The sequence below is a fragment of the Pteropus alecto genome, unplaced genomic scaffold (assembly GCF_000325575.1).
Source record: "Pteropus alecto unplaced genomic scaffold, ASM32557v1 scaffold161, whole genome shotgun sequence".
NCBI classification, from domain to species: Eukaryota; Metazoa; Chordata; class Mammalia; order Chiroptera; family Pteropodidae; genus Pteropus; species Pteropus alecto.
In genome coordinates, this window is record NW_006432943.1 from 8,937,310 (window position 1) to 8,960,335 (window position 23,026).

At 39.3% G+C, this 23,026-nt stretch overlaps 2 protein-coding genes across 3 annotated transcripts in view; one reads left to right on the plus strand and one right to left on the minus strand.

The window, feature by feature from the left end:
• The window catches only part of USO1 (USO1 vesicle transport factor), a 68,043-nt gene extending 62,845 nt beyond the window's left edge, over positions 1–5,198 (minus strand). The window contains exon 1 of one of the 2 annotated variants that reach the window (XM_006907643.3): positions 4,836–5,198. In XM_006907643.3, the coding sequence (XP_006907705.1) occupies positions 4,836–4,901 (66 nt within the window). In that variant the 5' untranslated portion in view covers positions 4,902–5,198. The remainder of the gene's footprint in view (positions 1–4,835) is intronic. The other variant, XM_015586093.2, reaches the window with a different exon arrangement.
• A 48-nt stretch (positions 5,199–5,246) lies between these two features.
• Positions 5,247–23,026, plus strand: part of G3BP2 (G3BP stress granule assembly factor 2) — a 68,042-nt gene continuing 50,262 nt past the window's right edge. The window contains exon 1 of the mRNA XM_015586090.2: positions 5,247–5,446. The gene's annotated coding sequence lies outside the window, so the exon portion shown is untranslated. The remainder of the gene's footprint in view (positions 5,447–23,026) is intronic.

The following is a 23,026-nucleotide window of genomic DNA, read 5'->3' on the forward strand; positions in this document are numbered from 1 at the left end:
GCCAATGTAAAAAAATCAAATTCAGCCATTCAGTCATTTATTAAAAAAAATTTATGAAGCACCTAATACCAAATTATTTGATGATATAACTGCCTTTATGAAGCTTAAAACATAGTTATACCTTAATTTGAAGAAAACTTCCCCATCCATGACTGGTTACCATAGAATTAAAATAATTCATGTTAACCAACAGTTAATTCATTTATATTATTTAACTAGAATAAAAAGTGTTACTGTTTTAGAATACAAGAGCCAGAGATTTAACTTGATTTAAACTGAACTCTACAACTGAGATTTTACAAAAAGATAAAAGCTAGCCTTATCTTCAGATTATTATAATCTAAAAACAGTGGGAACATTAAAAAGTCAATCAACCAGTCTCTCTGCATATATATCCAATGAATCCAACACAATCTATTTCCATTACAATTACCATATAATTCCATTACAATTTCCATTACATTACAATAAGTCAACCTATGTAAAATACTGCTCCATTTATTCTCCATGGTTTCTCTAAGAAATGAATAATTTCCAAAAAGACATCCTTTTAAGCAAGGCATCATGATAAAACTTGTCTACCAAATAACCTATCACAAATGCTAGCAACTCCAAGTCAAACTCTACAAAAGTTTCCAAATTTAAGGTAACTTTTTATACAAAATGTTCATGGCATTTCTGCCTGAGGTAAAAAAATAAGCATGCCTTCTGTCTGATATCCACAACAGAAAACAGACAAAGCAGTATAAATAATAGGAGGTAAATATATGAAAAGAAAAATGGTATTTGCTATCAACAAATTTTTATAAGAAATTCCTCTATTTTCTCCTAAAGATAATCAGATTCAGGAATGATTACAGTTACTTCTCAAACCATAAAGCATCAGGACTTCTTTTTTCTTTTAGGTATTCAAAGGGAAATACTTCATGAACTCCATAAGGCTGAAGATAACGAAGTGCTTCTAAAATGTAGCATTCCTTTACAACTAAATCCTCAAGGATAATTTTTCCCCAAGTATGTTCCTCAGAACACTAGACCCACATGGTTTCCTGGAGGGGTAAAAAAGGGTCTGGTCAAATAAATTTGGCAAACATAACTTACTTCCATCCTGAAAATATTTGAAAACATAACACAGTGCTTAATAAATCTTGTATAAATATTAGGTTTTTGTTTTGTTTTGTTTTTGATCATCCCACAGCAACCTTCTTTGATAACAAAATTATTTCAAATACCTCTACTCCTGTTCTTTGGGATATACTTTGGTAATGCTGGGTATATAACTTTAAATGATACCAGTTTTTTAGAACTACCCTAAGTAATCTGATTAGCTTTCAAAAAAGTCATGTAGTTTTTGACAATCCTTAATAAATATATGAGACATCTTTGGTTGGATGTAGAAGTGACCAAACACAAATCATTATTATGGTTTTCTCTGACATTGCTTTTGCAAGAGAGCCAAGAGAGAAAATACATATTAGTTATGACACTGACCTGATTATAATGTAGAATATGAAACCCAAACCCAAATAGGAGTTTCAGACTACACATTTATAGTAACAGTGTAAAATGTGCTTGACCAAACCAAAACTATGTCTAAATTTAAGCGCACACTCAATTTTTATTAAAAGAAAGCACAGCTGAGTCTATACTGTTAACCCTTTTAAGCCAGCTGCTCAAAGTTTGGTCTGAAAAGAGATGCCTTAACGGTATGCTAATTCTGCACAGTTTTTATGGACTTTAGCCAACTTTCATGACTTGGGATACAACTTGCAAAAGGAAAACCCCCCTATGATTTATCATCTAATGTAGTTAACATTTGTCTTCGCATTTTCAACAAATTGCCTTTAAAAAGGGTATTAGTCGGAAGGTAGACGGAAAATTAAACCTGAGCAAATATTCAAAAGAGTGAGTAGGGTTTTCATTATAATTAGTGTTTATTTGTACCCAGCAAAGTATGTTAAAGGCTAGGAGGCTTCAATCATCAGAAATCAGTACCTTTCTCTACCTAAAAGATAAATCAAATTAAAAAGTATTTGACTCTAAAACATAAAAAGTTTAAAATGGATAAAATTCTAGAATACTCAGAACTTTACAGAATTATCATATGATACAAATACAAATATTTATTACTGTCTCTGAAGAACATCTTAATACCAGTCCAAAGTTATTCTTGAGACTATGAAAAGCTAAGTAATATACAATCAACAATATAACGCTCACATTTATAAGATACACAGCAAACCTGAAAAACTTCTTAAGTAAAAAGTTTGACATAATGGACTACAATCATTCCAGAACTTTGATTCCTACAGTCTTTAAAAGGTATTGTTTTAGCACCTAGTAATTTGTAAGCTGCTATGATTACAGATCTGTGATTTCTTTCATATAACACTATAATTCGTTTAACATTTTTACTGAATATCTTACTATGGAAAAATAAAGATTAAAATACATATGAAAGCTGCCCAAAAGACACTTAAGATTCTAGAAAAGATGAGACATATATAAACGGAAGAAAATTTAAGAGATGCACAATCTAGTTAGAATGTGAAGACTGCTCAGAGGGATGAGCAGTTACCTACAGTTCGGCTGGGAAAAGAAGGAGTACAGATTAGGGAATGTATTTTTGATGAATCTGAAGGACAGGTAGACTTTAGACAAAGAAAAGAGGCTTTCTACTGGAAAAAGGTTAGAAAAGCAGGAAAAACAAAAAACCGTGAAAACAATTTAATTTTGCAGATATAAAAAAACCCTAGAAAATACAACATGATAATGTAAAAGTTAGAGGTTTCAAGCTCTGGCAATTTAAATATCCAGGCCAGATCAATTCACCAATTAAAACAACTAATACTGTACTACATACTCCGATGCCCTATAGATATTTCTAAATTAGTGAGCCATGACCCCTTTTTTGGTTATATTTCCTGATGTAAGGAGATGGTTAAATTTAATCCACAGTTACACAGAGTAAATTATTAATTCTCTTCCAAAGATAAATTACTTTTCCAATGTTGAGTATACATGCTCAAAGTTAGGAAAGAACAAGAAATCTCACTTTCCTTCCAGTTTATACAACATACACAAGTGATACTCGAGCTTCATTTTGAAATTATAATATAAAACTATGTTGTTCCATTCACTATGGCAAGATCAAAGTGTTCTAGTCTCAGCTCCACAATAACTGTCCTAGTTGTTCAAATGCTCTGTGCCCAAGTTTTTTAACCTGTAAAATGAGGGGGTTCCACCTGGATGAGCTGCAAAGGGCCTCCTGGCTTTAAAATTCTATACTCAATTAACTGCACCCCACCTTTTCTATAGAAGTCATTGTGACAAGGCCAATTTTAACAAAAAAGTGTATTCTTCCCCTAAAAACTACTCTTTATTGAGAACATACTGAGTGCCAGGCTCTTCATATTTCTTGTTTCATTTAATCCTCATTATACCCACAACAGCAGGCATTTTTATTCTACTCAATAGGGTATTAGCCATTATTTGCCTGTCCAATCCAATTAGGGGTGGAAAGCAAGGATTCAAATCAATGTCTAACTACAAAACAAGTTCTAGTAAACCACACTTTAAAACTGGTGCCCCAAACAAAAACTATCAGACATGCACACAAAAAGCTGAAGAGGTGGGCTCTGATTATAGCAATCTGGAAAGAACATGGTCTTCTGATAGAGCAGCTCCGCTGCCTTGTAATCACATGAGAACAAAGAAGAGAAGCCAAATTATCAGTCGTTTGCATGTACACGCCTGTGTCTATAACTTCATTTCTTCATTTGTAAAGTGAGGATACTATCACCCATCTTGCAGGGTGGTTAGGGATCAGTAAGTTATTTCTCTTCAAGATACCAGTAACATAGAACATGGCACCTATGTTCACAGACATCCAATTATGTCTACGAATACTACCCAAACTTTACCTTAAAATGTCCTATGTTGTCACTGTTCTGTAGATCTAAATTTATTTTCAAATAAAAATTTGTTTTAAAAAAGTCACACACATTTCCAATAGACTCTAAACAAACTTAAAAGTAAGTTTATCCTAAACCTAAAATCGAACCAACTATATATCAGACTGTTTTCAGTGGCTAACAATTTTTTAAAAGTGACGCTGCACATTGTGATACCACGAATTCTGACTTCTGAATGCAGTGAGTGAAAGGAAGAGAAGGGGATGTGACCCTAAAGCGGTTTGAGCGCGAAAGACTCCTACAGCGTCCAAGTATTCCCTAAATAGTATACATTTGCCTAAGTCCGAAAAACATCGTCCGAACTAATAACACTTGGCAGAACGACCTTCCTCCGGCTGATGGGACAGGAGCAGGTGGCTTTGTGCCCCAAACTCTCTTTTCATTCTTAGCCACATGCTCTCTTCAACAGCTGGGTTTTAAATCCAGTTTTCCCTAATGCCCCATTCTAGACTGCGAGACAGGGAGCCGGACTTCAGGCTCCTCTCGGCCAGTGGAGACAGAGGCGAAAGGGCAGAAGGGAGAGAGGCCCACAGCTTCAAGGGGCGTGGGAGACAGGTCGCGCCACCTCTGCCCCGGACTGACTCCTTCCCCGGCGGCACTGCCTACGGACCACCCTCTGCGCCGGGCTTGCGGAGCTTTGGGGCGCAGGGTGTCGTCAACAGGGCCGAGCTGCCGCGGTGGGGGGTCGCGCTAGGGGCGTGAGGGAGTAACTCAGGGGTTTCAGGAGAGGAAGGGAGGCAAAGAGGGAAGCGGCATGTAGACTCACGGTGGGGCACGGGAGGTGACTTCTGGACTCCCGAGTCCTCCGCCCCCGTCCCTACCCGGACCCTTCCCAAGTCTGGGACCCGCGGCTCCTCTCACCGTCTCGGCTTCTGTGTGCTGGGGTCCAGCACTCTGACCTCCCATCACCCCACGGAGGAAATTCATCTTGCCGCTCGGCCACCGGCTCTATCAGCCCCTTCTGAAAAGAAAACTTCCTGGGCCCTATGCAGGGCCTGGCCCCCAGGCCCGCACTCTGCACTCCGGGGTCGCCGCCACCACCGCCACCTCCTACTCTGGCGGCCGCTCCAGCCCCCCCAAGCCCGGAAACAGCCGCGGCCAGCAGTCGAGATGCGCATGCGCGGGGGACGTGGCATTACGTGGCGGCTCGAAGGGCGAAGGCAAAGGGGGAAAGCAGCTGAGAGGAGGCGGGTAGCCCGGGTCCGCATAAGCCCCGCCCACTGCGAGGCACCGCCTCCCTCCGCAGGGACACGCCTCCTGCTCCCTCCCTTCGTGTGTCGCTCCCGCTGGCCTCAAACACCCACGTGGTCGAAGCCGGGCCTTGCCGGCTGGAGCAGTTTTGTGTTTTGTCTACGTGTTTTGGCTTGCAGGGTGTTCAATTTTTGCGGAGCGGGACGTACTGCAAGCTATCAAAGCTGGGGGTCGTAATTTGTTGAGTCGAAAGTGAGATTTTCCTTCGGCCGACGTGACAGGTAAGGGGTTCCGGCCCTTGGGAGGGTTCGCTTGGTTTTGCGCTTTATCAGAAAGAGCGTTGTGTCTTTTTGCTTCCTGTAAATTGCATTTCTTTACTGGGCTTTGTTTAGTGATAAAAAAGGTGCTAGAGCCCCTTCATTCCACTGCCACGGGAGGGCGCATTTCTCAGACCTTGCTCTTCAAACCTGCGAAAAGGAATTCCTAGGTCTAAACACCAGGTAGACCGCTATTTTTTTAATGATGTGAGGAGGAAACCAATTGAACTCGCATTTAGCTTACTAGAGAAAATATTTGGATCTGCAGTGTCAGTTTGGCAGCTAGTACCATAATGTTTTGTTATTAACTATCAGCCCCCGCATTTTCAGCGGTTTTTTTTTTTTTCATAAATATGTCATTTATTTTCCAAATCCACCTGCCTTGTTCCTTTCAAAATGAGATTGCCAGGTACACAGGCTTCTGGAGTTGTCTTGTAAATTTCTTGAGCCTAAAAAGCGTAGGGTCTAGTTAGCCAACTGATTTATACACCTCTCTACTTGGATGCCCCTCAGCTCTCAGATTCCCCAGCTCCCTTAAAGAAAAAAAAAAATCAATATGCTTCTTGTGCCCTGCCACGCTCCATAGCACCACTAGCCAAATAATTGCCTAAGCTAGTAGGAGGAAGCTGGGAAGACTCTTTAACTCTGTATGTCACCCCCATATGTCTAGTGGTCGAGTCTTATCATGTCAATTTATAGAATACAGTATTTCTCATTTAGAACCTCGGCTCTCCATCCTCTCTGCCTCTGAGATAGTTTATGTTCTCAATTTTTCACCAATATTATGACAATAGCTTCCTAACTTAGTGTATAATTATTCAAGCCCTGATTTCCCTCCATCCCAGTCTCCTTCGGTGAGCCTAGCAATGACAAAACATCTGTACGTGACAGTCTTCTTCTTAAAATCCTCCAGTGGTTGCCCATTCTCTTCATAATAAATCCAAATTTCTTAACTTGGTATACAGGCCTGTTATGTTCTGGCTTCTGCCTATCTTTCCAGCCTCTGCTTCCCCTACGTACTCTGGGTATATGCCCTTCCTCTTCCTCCTCTTCATTAAGAAAACCACTGCTAGTTCCTTAAGATTTAACTTTGGCATCTTCTGAAAGCTTTCCCTGAAATTATCTCTTTATCTATCTATCTATCTATCTATCTATCTATCTATCTATCTATCTATCTAGCACTTTGCTGGTTGTTAATAGGTGGCAAACTCTCGATAAATGCTTGTTAAGCGAAACTGTTAATGGCAGGATTATGATGTTCATTTTTGTATCTCTGTTACATAGCACTATGTCATAAGAGGAGCTATTGATGGATAAATGAAGAAAACATTAAAGGATATATGACTACTATGCTGAGGAGGAGGGCCTCTTTTTCATCTGTAAGATGGAGTTGTAGATAATACATAACACAAAGACTATGGTGAAAGTTCCTTTCCTACTGTCATAGTTTTAAGCCTGAGTGACTTGGATAATGGTGGGGATCATACTGCCAAAAATACTGTGCAGTAAGCATTGTCCCCTGCTTTAAAACTAGACACTTGACATTTTGCATCAGACATTTTCCATGGGGGCATTTTGTTTCAGCCTAAAAAAAGTAACCAATCAGTGCTCGGCTTTTTTATTACCAAGTAATGTGTGGGAAGAACTTTATCTAGTGCCTAAGCTTCACCCCTCCCTGAGCCTCTCCTTACCTCCCTGTGCCCCACTCTACCCCATCATCAGGGATAAAGCTCTGAGATGGAATAGGGCTCATGAATGTCTATTACATGTATTATTTGGTAATAAAAACATTGACTTGACATTTTAGCAAAATTGTTTTAAGGCACTGGCTTTTTCAAAATGCCCCGCTTTGTTTTAAATTTTGATGAGTGTGGTAGGTCACTATGAGTTTTTCCTTCATTTGCATGTTTTCTTCCCTAACAGCATTCTTGGGCAGGAAGGACTATGGGCAGGAGGGATGGACAGTTGGGCGAAGAGGAGATGAAGACGGACCCCCCAGACTTCCCTCTGACCTCTCGGTCTTGCCTTCCTTCTGATGTCTGGGAAAGGGTAGAACTGCCCATTACTTCTAGGCTCAAGAAGAGTCGGTGGGTACAGTGGCTAATTTTCCCCCCAGTTGGGATCTGAAAGGGGGACAGAGGCTTTGTCACTATGGAACAGCTATGAAATAGGTTCCTTATTTAAGAGAAAAGGGATTCCATGTGAATCTGCTTCGACTGATTTTATAGAGAAAAGTCAAGGACCATGTCCTGTTCCTGTTTGTACTCTTTAATCAAGTGTAATTCTTTTAACATGATAGATGGTCAAGAACCATTTCTTAGATAAGGAAAGAGAAAACATGAAAAAATTGTGACTCCCTGACTTAGATGATTATATTTATGACTTTTATAAATCTAAACACTCAGGATTAGAATGCCATGAATCATTAAAATACACATAATCCAAAATTTTAACTTCAGTAAATAAAAATAATTTTTCTTTTCCTAAGCCAAACCTGACAGTAGAGCAACTAGCAAAATTCATTGGTTTCAAATCCATTTTTAAAATGGTTTTCTTACAATCCCCTAGTTCAGTGGCTCTCTTCAGTGGCCCCACTTTCCCCAACCTTTCTTACTCTTTAGCGGCAAACTCAACAATGTAACCATGAAATATCATTGCACAAGGTTGTTTTTAAGTTGGGGGTGGTGCGGTAGAGTATTATCTATACCTGCTTAGGAGTACAAGTGGAGATGATAATTTATGTTTGAAATACATCACATATGACTTTTAAAACTGGAAAATCGGTGTCCAAAAATATTGTTGATATGATTATATGTTACTAAACTTTAACCAAATAACACACAGCAAAATAAACTGATAGTGATGAGGCAGTAATTGAAATTTATAATCAATCAATAATAACCATATCAAACACATATTTGCTAGCTTTGATCTAGTCAAAGTGATTTACATAAAATAATTCACTCAATCCTTACAACAACCTTGTGAAGTGGGTAGTATTATTAGCTTCATTTTACAGATGGCCAAACAGGCACAAAGAGTAACTTGCTCATTATTACATAGCCTGAAAGTGTCAGAGCTGAGACGTAAATGGGTAACCTGGCTCCAAAGCCTGTGCTCTTATGTACTATGTTATATGATCTCCTAGACTCAAGACAACGGCTTTGCACTAGGTGGAAAGGAGGTCTACAAGTCTCTGTATAATCTAGCCCTGCCGTTGCTTCCCTGACCTCATCTCCTGCTACATTCTCTCCACTCCAGCAACACGGGCTTCCTTGTGTGTTTCTGAAATTTGCTCTTGCCTCATGGCCTTTGCACTTGTACTATCCTGTTTTTTGGATGCTTGCTACTCCAACCACAGAGAGGAATGGCTTATTCCTTAACCTTATTTAAGTCTGCTCAGATGTTACCTAGGTCTTTCCTGACTGTCCTAAGTTGCAACTTCCTCATACACCTTCTTCTGCTGCTCTGCATATTTTTCTTTGTAGCACTTACCAGTCTGATATGTATTATATAATATGTGTAATATGTAACATATTACATATATATTTTACATATATATTTTCCCACATTTCATCAGCTCTAAGATTCCATCAAGTGTACCTCAGAGAAAAACAAAACAAAACCCTGCCGGGTTGTAAGAAGCCATCTACCAACAGATGCATCTCAGTTTCAAGTTTCTTAAAATGTGAAAAAAAAATGTTTATTGTAGGATTAGTGGAATATAGTATATATCTTACATCTTTATCTTATTTTTCGTCTATTTCCTACCACCACCAGAATGTAAATTCATAAAAGCAGGGATTTAGTCCTTTTGTAAATTGCTTTATCCTCAGTGCTGAGCACAGTATATCTGACACATAGTAAGTACTTGCTATCTCTTTAATGGATGAATGAATTCCCCAAATGAGGAAATTCCCACTTTCAGCTTATGTGCATGGGATCAGAAATTCTGCAGGTTGCTAAGCGTTGCGTGGCAGCCAGACTTAATCAAGTCTAAGCAGGGTCCTCAGAACATTTTATTAACTAAATTTAGTTTATGAATATTTTCTTGATCTATACTGACCAACTTAGTAATTGACATTTAGTCATATGTAAAGATAAACGACTGGAAGAAAGGACTTATATTTTTAGGGTCACATTGCAGCCTATTGGGTGAGCCATCTCAACCTCCCAGTGGGCAGCTCACCTTGGTTTGTGATTCATTACACTAATACATGGTTCTTTTCTCCTCTTCCTCCTCCTCCTCCTCCTCCTTTTTAAGACAGGTAATATATTCACATGGTTAAAATAAAAAGTACAAGAGAGTATATAGCGATAAGACTCCCTGCTATTCCTTGGGCACTCAGGCAATTAATGTCAACAGTTCTTGTTCATCCTTCCGGATATACGTATATGTATATATAATTTCTCTTTTTAACGCAAATAAATGTAGCACATTGTACACACAGTTCTATGCCTTACTTTTAATCTCATTTAGTATATCTTGGAAATTATTCCATACAAGATGAGGTATTCCTCATCCTTTCTTATTCCGTTCCATGAAGTGCTTTTTGAAATATTTTTTAAAGCCCTAGGAATTCCTCGGTAGAAGAGGGTGCAAGAAAGAGGGTCGTGGGCCCCCATCCTGTTCCATTAGATTGATTTCATTTGTTTATACTTCCTATTTCATTTGAAAAGATTCAGAGTCTAAAATGTTGGACAGCCACCTCTCTTAGGAAATATGAAATGTGACCAAGGCAAGGACTCAGAATAGTCAAGTAAGTCAGTCTCACATGCTCCAGAGTCCACGGTTCAAATTCCTGTACTACCTGTTTTGAAAGAAACAATAATAGAACCCTCCTTATGTGGTGGTTGTTAGGACTTTATTAGATAATAGCTTTAATGTGCTTAGTACTTTAGTACATGAAACATGGTAAGTACACACTACAGGTTAGAGTGGAGACCCAGACCATCTTTTGTGTATATCATCAATTTCTTAACAACTGAACATATAAAAATATTACCCTATAGTAGTACTCAACTCAAACTTTATTGGCTCATGTTACTGAAAAATCTGTTACTTTAGATATGGCTTAATCTGGGGCATCAAGACAATCTCCTCCCAGGATCTGGGCTTTTAGTATTTCTGAACTCTGCTCTTTTTATTGGTATCTTTCTCTGGCTCCATACAGGGGCAAGATGGCTGTCAGTACCTGTGGTCCTATCATCTCCCAGGTCCAAGTTCATCAAAGAAGACTCCTAACCTCTCTCCTTATAGTCCTGGCAAAAGTCTCCTTATGACTTACCGGATCTGATTGGGTCATGTGCCCAAGCATTGCGCCAGTTCCTGTAGTTCATGGTGTGAGATGTTCTACTTGGTCTTGATTCACATGCCCACCTCTAAAGCAAGCAGTTGATGTCCTCTCCTCATCTCAAAGCATACAGCATAAGAACGGGAATAGAGACTTCAAAGAAAAGCTAGAATACTGTGCCAGCAGAGGGTTTATCAGGATACGAAAACAATAAATGCTTGCTATATCCCCTAATGGACTTGACTGCTCGCCAGTTTTTTTGAAAAATATTTTTCCAGCAGTGCCACTAACATATTGCTAGCATCAGTTCTGTTGCTTTGCAAAGGTTTCAAAAGATCATGTTGCATTATTTAATAAAAGTGATTTTACATTGCCCTGTAGTTATATTTGCAAGCAAAGCTACATCTACACCGTCTTAAAAAAGTATAGTACAGTTGTGATTCCGTTCTTAAGAAAATACAATAAACAGAATTGCTTACTTATGACACACCTAAATTAGGAAATCTCATTTTCAGTTCCAAAGGACTTTTTATAAACCTTTTTATTGAGAGAAAAATTCATCAGATCCAGGCCCTGGCACTCTTACCCCCTGTGGAGAATGCTACTGTCACCTCTCCACCCCCACTCTCTTGTTCTACTCCTTCAGCTAGCTGAACAGGCAGGTCCCGAATAGCCAGGATGGGGTTGAAGTTTTTACTGTCCCATTCTGCAGCTAGACCAAATCCTTTCAAGTTCACATTACTGGCTGATGCCAAGATTTTATGAAGCTTAAAATGATTTATTATGGAGTCATTGTCACCTTCATGATCCAGGAGTGAGTAACAGCTGATCTATGTCATTGGCTTGAGTACATGGCCCAAGTAAGTACATGTCAAGGGATGGAGTGGCAGGGCCCTCTGTAGGCTGTCTCTTGAGATTGGAGTACAGTCAATTGGACCTCCAGGACAGCAGGATGGTAGCAGGTCTTTTCAAAGCCAGCCCACTCAAGGTCCCCTTGCTCCCCAATTCCAGCTCTTTAATGAAGTCGACTATTAGATGCCAATGCCTGTGATTGTGAACACTCCACACAGATAATGGAGGTAGGCTCAGTAACTTGCAGATATTAGGTGGAGGGTCCAGAATTGGCATAGGTGGGCAGCCTGAAGAAAGAAGAGGGAATTGAGTGTGGACATAATTCTCTGTCAGCAGCTCAGGAGTCCATGGCAGATGAATGGACAATAAGGAGAGCATGAGCACAGAGATGCAAGAGGACTTCTCTTTGGCCTGCATCTTTCCCAGTGCTGCTTTGCCCAGGATCTCACAAACACCACACTGGCTATGGGTAGTATAAAGAGCTAGAAGAGCTCCAGCTAGCTCTCCTCATTACCGTTTCCCCACCTCCAATACCCACATATACACATGGCCTTTCTGTTTCAGGGCCACTATCTGTGAGATCCGAAGTGACCCAGACCCAAGTCCTAAAACTTCTCTCTATCTCCTAGGTACGTGAATAGTAACTCCTAAATAGCTCATAATCCAGGGTCTCAGAAGAACACTGCCACAGCCAGTCTCCTTCCTGTGAGGATGCTGCCATCTAGGTCCAGTTCTGGTATCTGGGTCAGCAAAATGACTACTGATAGTTTGGTACTGATTTCATGGTACAATATCAAAATCTTTGTTTTTTAAAAGCTTAAAATTCATACCATTTAAAACAAATCAATAATACTACATACTAAAAACATTTTATTTTAATAGAAATTAGTGATTCCGTACTCTGCTGTTTCTTTCAGCTTCAGAAGAGTTGCACATCTGAGAGGTTTGGCCTGGCCCGGATTGCATGCCTTACTGCACCTTCTGCTCTTCTGCCTGGAGCTTTTAGAACTTTGGCCTCTGGGGAGCTGCTCGGCTCTGGCCAGAGGCTCCGGCTCCCTGTTTTCGATTTTCCCCTGCCAGTCTGGGAAGGATGGTCTTTCCTGTTGGCTAACTCTTGGCTTCCCCAGCAGAATGAGACACTTTGTTCATAGAGCCTTTGTAATGGGATCCATCCACAGCCCCTTTCTTTTTTTTGGAAGGAGCAGGGGGATGGATAAAGAAGGTTTTAGAAGGACTTCCATGAAGAAGAGAGGAGGCAAAGAAGAGGAAGCGAAAGAGGGAAGAGAGATCCAAGAAACTGAATGAAACTGCTGAGTAATATCTGCAACTAGAGTATTACACCCACATAAATACAGGTTTTTTTTTTCAGTACTTAAAAATAGCTCTGTATAGCAGAATACTGAGAACAGATGTACTTGGTTTCTTGAACTACTGATTCAGCAAACACTTGAGTCTCTGTCCTCTGTGCCAGGTCCTGCATAAAGTACTCTCCCATATGTAATCTCATTCTGGAGTGCTAGAAATTCTTATTTCTTTTCCATAGAGAAGTGTGGGCTTCAGAAAAGTGTATAGACCAGAAAGAGATGTTTTATTTGCAGATCTAGACAGACCTGAGTTTTCATTCTAGTCCTGTCACTTTTGGACTATGTAGCCTTGGACAAATTATTTAACTTGGCTGTTTCAGTTGTGATTGCAACAGAAAACCAGAGTGCCTTAAACAAGTTGGGGAGGTAGACAGTGCACAGGACTGATAAAGAAGTTCTAAGATGCAATCTGGGATCTAAGCTGGAATCTTTCTGCTCAGCCATCCTTGGCTTGAAGCTTTCATCTTTGTGGTTATACACTGGCTGCTTCATCTCCAGCATTGCATCCATATTCTGGAAAGGAAGAAGGGCAAATGTTAAGGGCAAAAGTTATCTATTAACTGATACTTATCCCCCACTCTTTTACTCTTTTAACTTTTTATTTGAACTAATTTCGGAATTGCAGAAAAGTTGTAAAAATTGTACAAAGAATTCCCATATACTCTTCACCCAGATTGCTCAAGTGTTAACATTTTTTATCTTTTTTTTTCTCCCCCCCTTTAAACATATATATTTTCCCCTGAACCATCTGGAGAAGGATTTATAGGCATGATCTCCTTTTACCCCTCAAATACTTCAGTGTCTAATTCCTAACAAAAATATTTTCTTAACATAGTACAATGATCAAAACCAGGAAATCAACACTGAAAACATAATTATCTAATGTATAGACCTTATTCAGATTTTGCCATTAGTCCTACTAATTTCCTTTTTGAGGAAAAAAATATTTTCCTGATCCAGTAGCCAATCCTGGATTACGCATTGCCTTTAGATGTTATGTCTCTTCAGTCACCTTTAATTTGGACTACTTCCTTTGTCTTTCTTTGTCTTTCATTATTTTGAGATTTTTAGGGAGTACAGGATAGGTCTGTTACTTTGTAGAGTGCCCCTCAACTGGGGCTAGTCTGATTTTGCTTCAATATTAGGTTCAGATTGTGCCTCTTTGACATCTTTGGCAGGAATATCACAGAAGTACTGTCCTACTCACAGTGCATCATCTTAGGCAGTACATAACATCTCTTTGTCTCATTATTAGTGATATTAATTTTGATCATTTGTTTAAGATGTTATCTGCCAAACTTCACTGTACAGTTAACTGTTTTTCTCTTTGTAATTAGTAAGTATTATTGTTTGGGGGACATGCTTTACTACTGATAAATACCCTGTTTCTCATCAACTTTCACCCTCCAGTTTTAGCATCCATTGATATTCTTGCCTGAATTATTGGTGGTTGCCAGTCTGCCTTTTGTATAGAAAGCTTTCCAGGAAGCTCCATCTTTCTACTTCCACTTATTTTGTTTAGAACTGTGTCTGGCGGGCATATTGCTACCCACAATAAAGTAAAGAAGGGGGAATGAAACTGGGTAAGTGACTTGCCAACCCCAAATCATCATTATATGGATTAAATTAAATGTTTGTAAAACATCTATCAAGGAGCCTGTAACATGGTTCATACTTAAAAATATCCCTTCCCATCCTGTGGGAACAGGGTTTGTTTGTTTGTTTGTTTTTGATCACTCGTGGTTGCATAGCTAGTAAATGGCAGAAAAGTTCAACAAATCTTGGTGTAGTCACTACACCATAGTTCCTTTTGCTGGTTTTAGAAATTCTGTATATTCTAAATCTTTTGGCACCTTTTCAGCTATACAACTAAAACTGCCTCTATACTATAATAATCTACCTATCAGTTTGTGGAATGATTCTATTTACTAGATGAAGACGGCATTAGATATGTATGCGCGTGTGTGTATATATATACACGCACACACATATAAATATAAAACTTCATTCCAATTTTTTTATATTTGTGCATGTTCACCTCTCTATAGTCCAAGGCAGTTGTTCTCTTTTGGCTTTTAATTCCCCACAGGGATCATAATCTGGCAAGACCTGGAGGGGAAAGTGGTTAGAGATTGATGGTTTGCTCAGCCTTATCAGTGAACACAACTAAATGTTTTCTGGGTTCTTTGCAGCCTTAAAACTATTTAACAGAAAGAGAATTGTAAAAATCTTTTGTCTCCTGCCAACGATAAGAACTGGAATTTTAAAATTCTTTCATCACGGAATCAGTATGAAAGAACATGAAATTTTAATACCAATTGGCAGCGAAATCTCACTTCATTTAATTGAGAATTTTACTTTGAACATCATGTAATATCAGAACATGATAGAAATTAAAAATGATTGAAGAAAAGTGATAAATCAGGATACAAAATTATATATACCAAATGATCATAGCTAAGGTTAAAATACATGCATAGGACACCTAGAAGAAAATGTAATGAGATTGAATTCAGAGTGGTTGAATTTTGGTGGCAAGATCTGGGTAATGGTTTCTTCTTTCAACTATTTGATAATTTCCATTGAATAAATTTTTTTTAACAATCATAGTTTAAAAAATAATCACAAATATAATAAAAATAATATAAATTTGGAAAAGATATTAAGTAGAAACAGTTTCAGAAAGGAAACATCTGGAACCCTGACAAAACTATTAGTTTGCATGGGAAGAAAAGCGCATGGGGCCACACCGTATCACAGCTGATGCCTGAGTCTGAGTTTCATTTTATCCACTTTAGTACCATTTATTTTTCTCCCATTCTTTTTTTCCTTTCTTTTCTCTTTCCTCTTACTATAAGGTAAGTGAAGAGGTTATTTGTAAGAAAGAGACAGTTTGGTATAATAGGAAAAACATTACACTTTAAAGCCAGACTTGGACTTGAATCCTGCCACATGCATTCATTCAACAAACATTAAGTAGCTACTATGCCATGCACTGTCTTAAGCTCTAGAGATTCAGCAATGATTAAAACAGATAAACTGCCTTTGTCAAACTTACATTTTAGTGGAGGTAGAGTGTTACTTAGGAAGTCCTGGAAAGACCCTTGGATCAAAAATTATCTGCCAAACCAGCCAGTTACAATGCATAAAAATATCCTTTTAGGTCAACAAACATTTTTTGAAATGCGAATATCAATGGAAATAGTGCATCATCATTAGGCTTAATAGTCCTTTACACATTAGTGTGAATTATTTCTCGTATACCTCAAGAGCTAAATGAGAGCCATGCTTTGCAAGAATAAATATTTTAATTGAAGAGAAGACCATTAGGTACTATTTAGAAAGAGTAGACTTGAGTGGGTTTTAAAGTAGGCAGTAGGAGGGTCCTGTGGCCAGAGGTGACTTAGGAAAGGGAAGAAAAATGAAAAGAGAACAGTGCTAGGAATCTGGGAACAAATTTCACCTTTAACATATGAGTTTGTCTCAAGGAAAGATCCAGAAGTCTTCCCAAGTTCAGTGCCACCCTCCCTCCTTTGCTTCATAGCCAAGGTTTTTTGAAAGAGTGCCTTAGAAGCGAGACATTCTTGAGAGAGAGATCAGTGGCCTTCCCACATCCCTCACACTATCAAATACTCTTAGAGGGTATCATCTCTCTCACAAAATGTGTAAGATATAAATATATAAATGCATATATACATACAAACATATAAGTAGTAACAGTTAATAACAGCCCCATTGAGGTACAGAATGCAGGCCTGCTCACGTAGTAGCTTGCCTCTTGCTCAAATTTTTAAATGACAGTTCACTATCTGTCAGAGACTTCTGGGTCTCTGGAAATAATAAAATTTAGAATATGGGATGCTGAGGTTTTGCCATCATTTATAGTTGCATGTCTACATCCTGTATCCTCCGTCTGATTCACACTTCACCTTAACTGCAGTGGTATCTCTATCCCTTTTATTCTGAAATTACATCACTTGAGGTTGTGAAGAAGTACTATGAGCCTATGGCCCCTCCTGTTGAAAGAAACATAAAATCTTACAAAATAACTCAGGGAGAGAAGGGTCTACTGTAAGGACAGAGGGGAACCTTCAAGGAAATCTTCAGGAAATACTGCCCAGCCTCAGGAGAAGTGAGAATCAACATGTGGATTGTGTGTGTGTGTGCGCGTGTGCGTGTGCGTATCTACCTCTCAGGCTTCATAGTCTCTGTCTTTGCTTTTTTCATCGAGTCTATTCCATTCTCTTGCTTCTCTCTGAGACCTGCTTTCTCTGCTGACTCAAGGCCTCTCTGCTGCCAAGCTTGCAAGTGCCTTTGGCTCGTCACTGCCGGGACCCCCGCCCAAACTCAACATAACCTCACAGCTCATCTCCCTGTAACTCACCCAGGATGACTCTGGGAATCCGAGTGACTCAGTTTGGGTCAGGTATCCATCCAGCTGGGAGCTGTGCTTAATAAATGTCACTTCATTATGATTGTGTTCTCCTTCATCTTGGCTTATGGAGTATGAGGGGTTTGGAGTAGGGGGACAGGAGATTTGGTGGATCTTATTATGAAGACCCTTTGGAATATTCTATGTTACCCGAGTGTAGTAGTAGTTGGTATTATTTCCTAACAGTAACGATTACTACCAACAATTTCTTGTGCTAATCACTTTACATATATCATCTCCATTAACTCTTTCAACCTTCCTTCTTTCATCCCCTTTATGCAAGAGTGGTTAAGTAACTCACTGAAAGTCACAAAGGTCAGTGACTGGGATTTGATCTGAGATTTCTCTGACTGAAGAGCATGTGCCCTCTCCTGCTTTCCACAACAATCCCTGGTCATGTCATTAGCTGCTCTTGACAACTACCATAGCTTTTCCCTGGTACTTAATTCCTCTAAGCTATCTCAATTTGGAGGAGATAATTTGGGAAAAGGGGAACACCATCCACTGAGTTGCAGAGGTCAATCCAGTAACAGTATCTCCCAGTTCTTTCCAGTTTGTGACAAAGCTGTGATCTTGCCAGAACATACGGAGACAAAGAGAGGCTGCCTTCTTAGTTTCTCCTGTTGAGTCATCTACCGTCCATCAAGAAGTGGTCCAAACACAAACTGCACTTTGTCGTTTATATAAACTATGGTTAATGTTCAGTAGTAGCTTAGTTCCTGGTATGTAATGGGATGTTTAATAAGCTTTTTTATTTTCCCATTGAAATGAACTAGCCTTCTTTAGCTTATATCCGCTCATAAAATCGAAACCACCAGTTATCAGAGTCATTTTGTTATTACCCAAATGTCTTAGCCCATTTAAGCCACTATAATAGAATACCATAGACTGGGTGGGTTATAAACAACAGAAATTTATTTCTCAACAGTTCTAGAGGTTAGAGGCCTGAGATTAAGGCACAGGCAGATTAACTTCCTGGTGAGGACTCACTTCCTGGTTCATAGACCGCCGTCTTTTTGCTGTGTCCTCACATGGCAGAAGGGACAGTAGAGGTTTTTTGTGCCTTCTTTATAAGGACACTAATCCCATTTGGAGGCCTCATGACCTAATCATCTCCCAAAGGCTTCCCTAAATGCCATCACATTTGGTATTAGGATTTCAACATATGCATTTTGGAGGGACACGAATATGCAGACTATAGCACTTAGAGTCAAAGGTAATTCGATGGAGTTGAAAGTATTCATGATTAATAGGCTAGTAACCTGTAAAATAGATGAATCTGTTTAAAAACGGCACTTTTTAAATAAAAATGAGTCACAGACTTCAAACTTTAAAGTTAAAGACAATCCCAGTGGAGGATCAACTGGACCATAATATCATTCTCTTCCCCAATACATGTACCTTCTCTTTAGGTCTCTCACAAATTACTGCTGCCTTCAGCATGTGAGTCTCTAGGAGGCACTGTTTCTCCTTTGAGGCTGTGGCCCAGTCAGTGGCTGTCAATCACGTCTACAGTTGAGCTTAGCTAAAGCTGAGTTCTATCTGCTAGGAGAGATACCAGAGGGAAATTAACACACACGCAGACACACAGATGTGAATCTAGATAATCTGGTTCATAAGGAGAGTTTATGGAGTCTCAACTTGTAGTTCACTGGGGGTCCTGTCTTCCTAGCTCTTGGACTATTGATACAGATTGAACCCTCTTTACTCCCAATATCCAGGAACCATTTACCAGGCTTGGCGCTACGGGCTGGGGCCAAACAAAATGCTAGGTCTCTTCTCGGAGCCAAGCCTAGTGAGGGAGAGGGACTCTGCAAGACCAGGCTGAAAGAGGACAAGGGAGAGGTCCTGACAAGCTTCCTTAGACCCACTCTCACACTGCTTAGTTTTCTGGTTTGAGATTTAGGGTACTTGCCTTCAGACAACACCTAACCCCTAACAGGGAGTAGCCATTTCAGCATAAACACAGCCTAACTCATTCTGTCTATGCATATGCTCAGTAATAGAGGGTGTATTTGTTACATATACATTTGAATTTACTATGAAATAAATTTCTATTTTATATATACATTGGTTGAAAAGCAGCTATTAATAGTAACAGCTTAAGAAAACCAATTAGCTAATTTATTTGATTAGGATTATGTTTATATTTTTATTCTCAAGATTCAATATTTAATATCGAATAATAGATTCTATATTTATTAAACTCAATTCTGCTCTGAATAAATGCCATCAAGTTTGAAAAATACAAGTTTATTTTAATTTTGTAAAATTTATACTTGAGAAGAGTAAGACCAATCAGCATTTTTCTAAATTGCTTTGTAAACCATAGGATTATAATTATGCTAACCGATAATGATCTTTATAGAAGAAATGTGAATGGCATCCTCATTTATCAATTTGATAATTGTCTTAAATGTATTAGATATTATCTTGGGTCCTAGCCTGGTTATGAATATATGAGACTCTAGGGTTAACATATCACGCACATACCCGTCTCTTATTATGTTCTCCCATCAAACCCATTTCCACTTATGTACTTGGTTATTTATGTTTTTACATTTCTCTTGTGCTGCTCCGGTGGTTAGCTTTCAGTTCCCATTGCTATGTAGGATAGCCCTTCACACTCTAATTTGCTACTTGTGATATGATGTGGGCCTTTATAGTGGCCAGCTTTTATTGAACACTTATGTATTCCAGGCATTGTTCTAAGGACTTTGTGTATATTAGCTAATATGTCGTTTCTGTTTTGTTTCTTCTATTCCTTAGATTCCACATATCAGTGAAATCATATGGTGTTTGTCCTTCTCTGACTTATTTCTCTTAGCACAATAACCTCTGGGTCCATCGATGTTGTTGCAAATGGCGAGATTTAATTCTTTTTTTATGGCTGAGTAATATTCCATTGTGTATATGTACCACTTCTTTATCCATTCATCTGTTGGTGGACACTTAGGTTGCTTCCATATCTTGGCTGTTGTAAATAATGCTTCAATGAACATATATGTATGTACATATTTTCAAATTAGTGTTTTGGATTTCTTAGGATACCCAGAAGTAGTATTGCTGACTCTTTCTTTGTCTCTTGTTACAGCCTTTGTTTAAAGTCTATTTTGTCTGGTGTAAGGATGGCTTCCCCAGCTTTTTTTTTTTTTTTTCCACTTCCATTTTCATGAAATATCTTTTTCCATCTTTTTACTTTCAGACTGTATGTGTCTTTCGACCTGAGGTGAGTCTCTCGTAAGTAGCATATGTTGGGTCTTGTTTTCTTAACCATTCAGCCACCCTGTCCTTTGATTGGAGCATTTAATCCAGTTACATTTAAAGTAATTGTTGGCAGATATGTAGTTATTACCATTTTATTCACATTTTTTCATTTTTTTCTTCTTAAAGAAGTCTCTTTAACATTTCTTGTAATACTAGTTTGGTGGTGATGAGCTCCTTTAGCTTTTTCTTGTCTGGGAGCAAGTGCTCATTATTCCAGGCACTATTCCTACTATTATCTGACTTTTAAGGACAGTAAAACTTTCTGATATCTAATGCTGATTCTGTAGATATTGAGAAGCCTTTGCCTCATTCCTTCTTCCTAGTCCTCTTCCACAGCATTTGTTCATCCCTCACCCCCTCCTTTTAAGGACCCTGCTGATGCTGATTTAAGAGGTCCTCTTGTGGCTGTAGAAGCCCCATGGTTGTAAGGGCTTTCCACTCCTTGGCCTAGGGGCCTTCTCTGCCTCTACTCTTCCTTTCTTGAAACTCAGCCTACCTTCCTTGCCCTCTACTCTCTGGGGACTCTTCTCCCCTGGGTCCAGTGCTGGGTGGAAAGTGCTCTCTGGCTCTCCCAACCTACTTGTCCTGACCAGCAGAGACCTTTTGTTTTTTAACTAAGTACGGGGAAACAGACTGGAGACCATCTGCAGGAAAATGCATAAGAAAGTACACAGATGACTTAATTTGGCTTTGGTCTATAATCCCTGACTACTGTTGAAATGGTAAAATGGAATCTTCTGTCAGGTTCTGCCTTTGTGCTTTTACTTTTGGGAATAACAACAGTTTACTTTAAGCTTTCACCTCTTGCTTTCTCTGGTTGGACCTTTACCTCCTAGGTTGCCTGAAGGTGCAGCCCAGGCTTTGTAGGTTTTATGTTTCCTCCAGTGGAGGAATTTGCATCTCTGAAGAACTTCAGGTGGGACATCTGGCAGTTAAATGTACCAGAAATCCTCTCCCTGGGGATTATCCCCTCTGGGTATTTCCTCCCCAAATCTGGCACTGAGTTTAGGAGATCCCTGGGCAGGACTATAGATAAAAAAGAAAAAAGAAAAAAAAGTCAAAGAAAAATTACACAGGGCTGTGCATTTTGCCTAAATTTATTAAGAGAAGCATTTACTCTGAGATGGACAACAGACATTGCCATAAAATGAAATTATATTTAGGTTAACATCATCTTTTAATGAAACTCATAATATGAAAATGAAATGACCTTGAAAACATCTTATGAATCAAATGAATAGCAAAAGAGGGAGGAAATGAAAGGTAAGTATTATGCTGCTGCCTAAGATATTAAAGGTTCTCTTTGCCTTCCTTCTTCCTCGTGCCCCCTGCTTTGTTCTTGCGGTAGCCTGTGTGATACTTTTAAGAAGAAACCCTCATCTGGTTTCTCTCTGGGCTAACGCACCTCAATACCTCCCTATTGCCCTCAGATAAAATTAAAAATGTTTGATTTATAAAGGCCTTTCGGGCTTCAAAATTTGCCTTGTCCCTCCGCACCCCTAGTTCCTCTGTTCTTCCCCCACTGCCTCTTTCAAAGTCCAGTTTCAGGAAACACCTTTCAGTTCCTGAATGTTCTAAGGCTTTGCCTCTGCTTACCCTCCACCTGGACCACCTCCCATCCACGAAGTTGTCTCCAACTCCTTCAGTTTTTGAGAAGACACCTCCTCCACACACCAGAATCTGCTACTTCCATATGGCTCTCCCATAGATTTTATCCCACTGTGTTAATCTCCCTTGCTTGCTCATCTGTATACCCAGATAAACAGACCTCAATCTTCAGGAGGCCAAGAACCCTGCTTTCTTCTGTTTCACTGGCCTATATACAGTTTAGTGTTGAGTGAAAGAATAGGGCAGGGAGTGGAAGACCAGTGGAAGTGGTATAATTGGTAAGTGCTGTGAATGGGAGGATGGCGAGGTAGAGTCTTGTGGGCTGCTGGCTGCGCCCTCATACCTCGTATACTGTGTTGGGTAACTGGGTGCTGTTGGAGCCTGCTCCTCATAACTGGTCCATAAATTTCTTGAAACCCTGGAAAACCAGCTTCTGTTAACTGAATCTTGCATCACCATCCTTTGCTCATGTGTTACGATGTAAGAAGAAATGTTAACTGTGAGAGGAAGAGACTCCTTGTCAGCACTTTCTCTCCTCACAGGAAGTTACTAGAAAGCCAGATTATCATCAGAAGGTTGCCACTTGGGAGCCTTCTTCCTTCCTTCCTTCCCTCCCTCCCTCCCTCCGTTCTTTCTTTCTTTCTTTCTTTCTTTCTTTCTTTCTTTCTTTCTTTCTTTCTTTCTTTCTTTCTTTCTTTCTTTCTTTCTTTCTTTCTTTCTTTCTCTC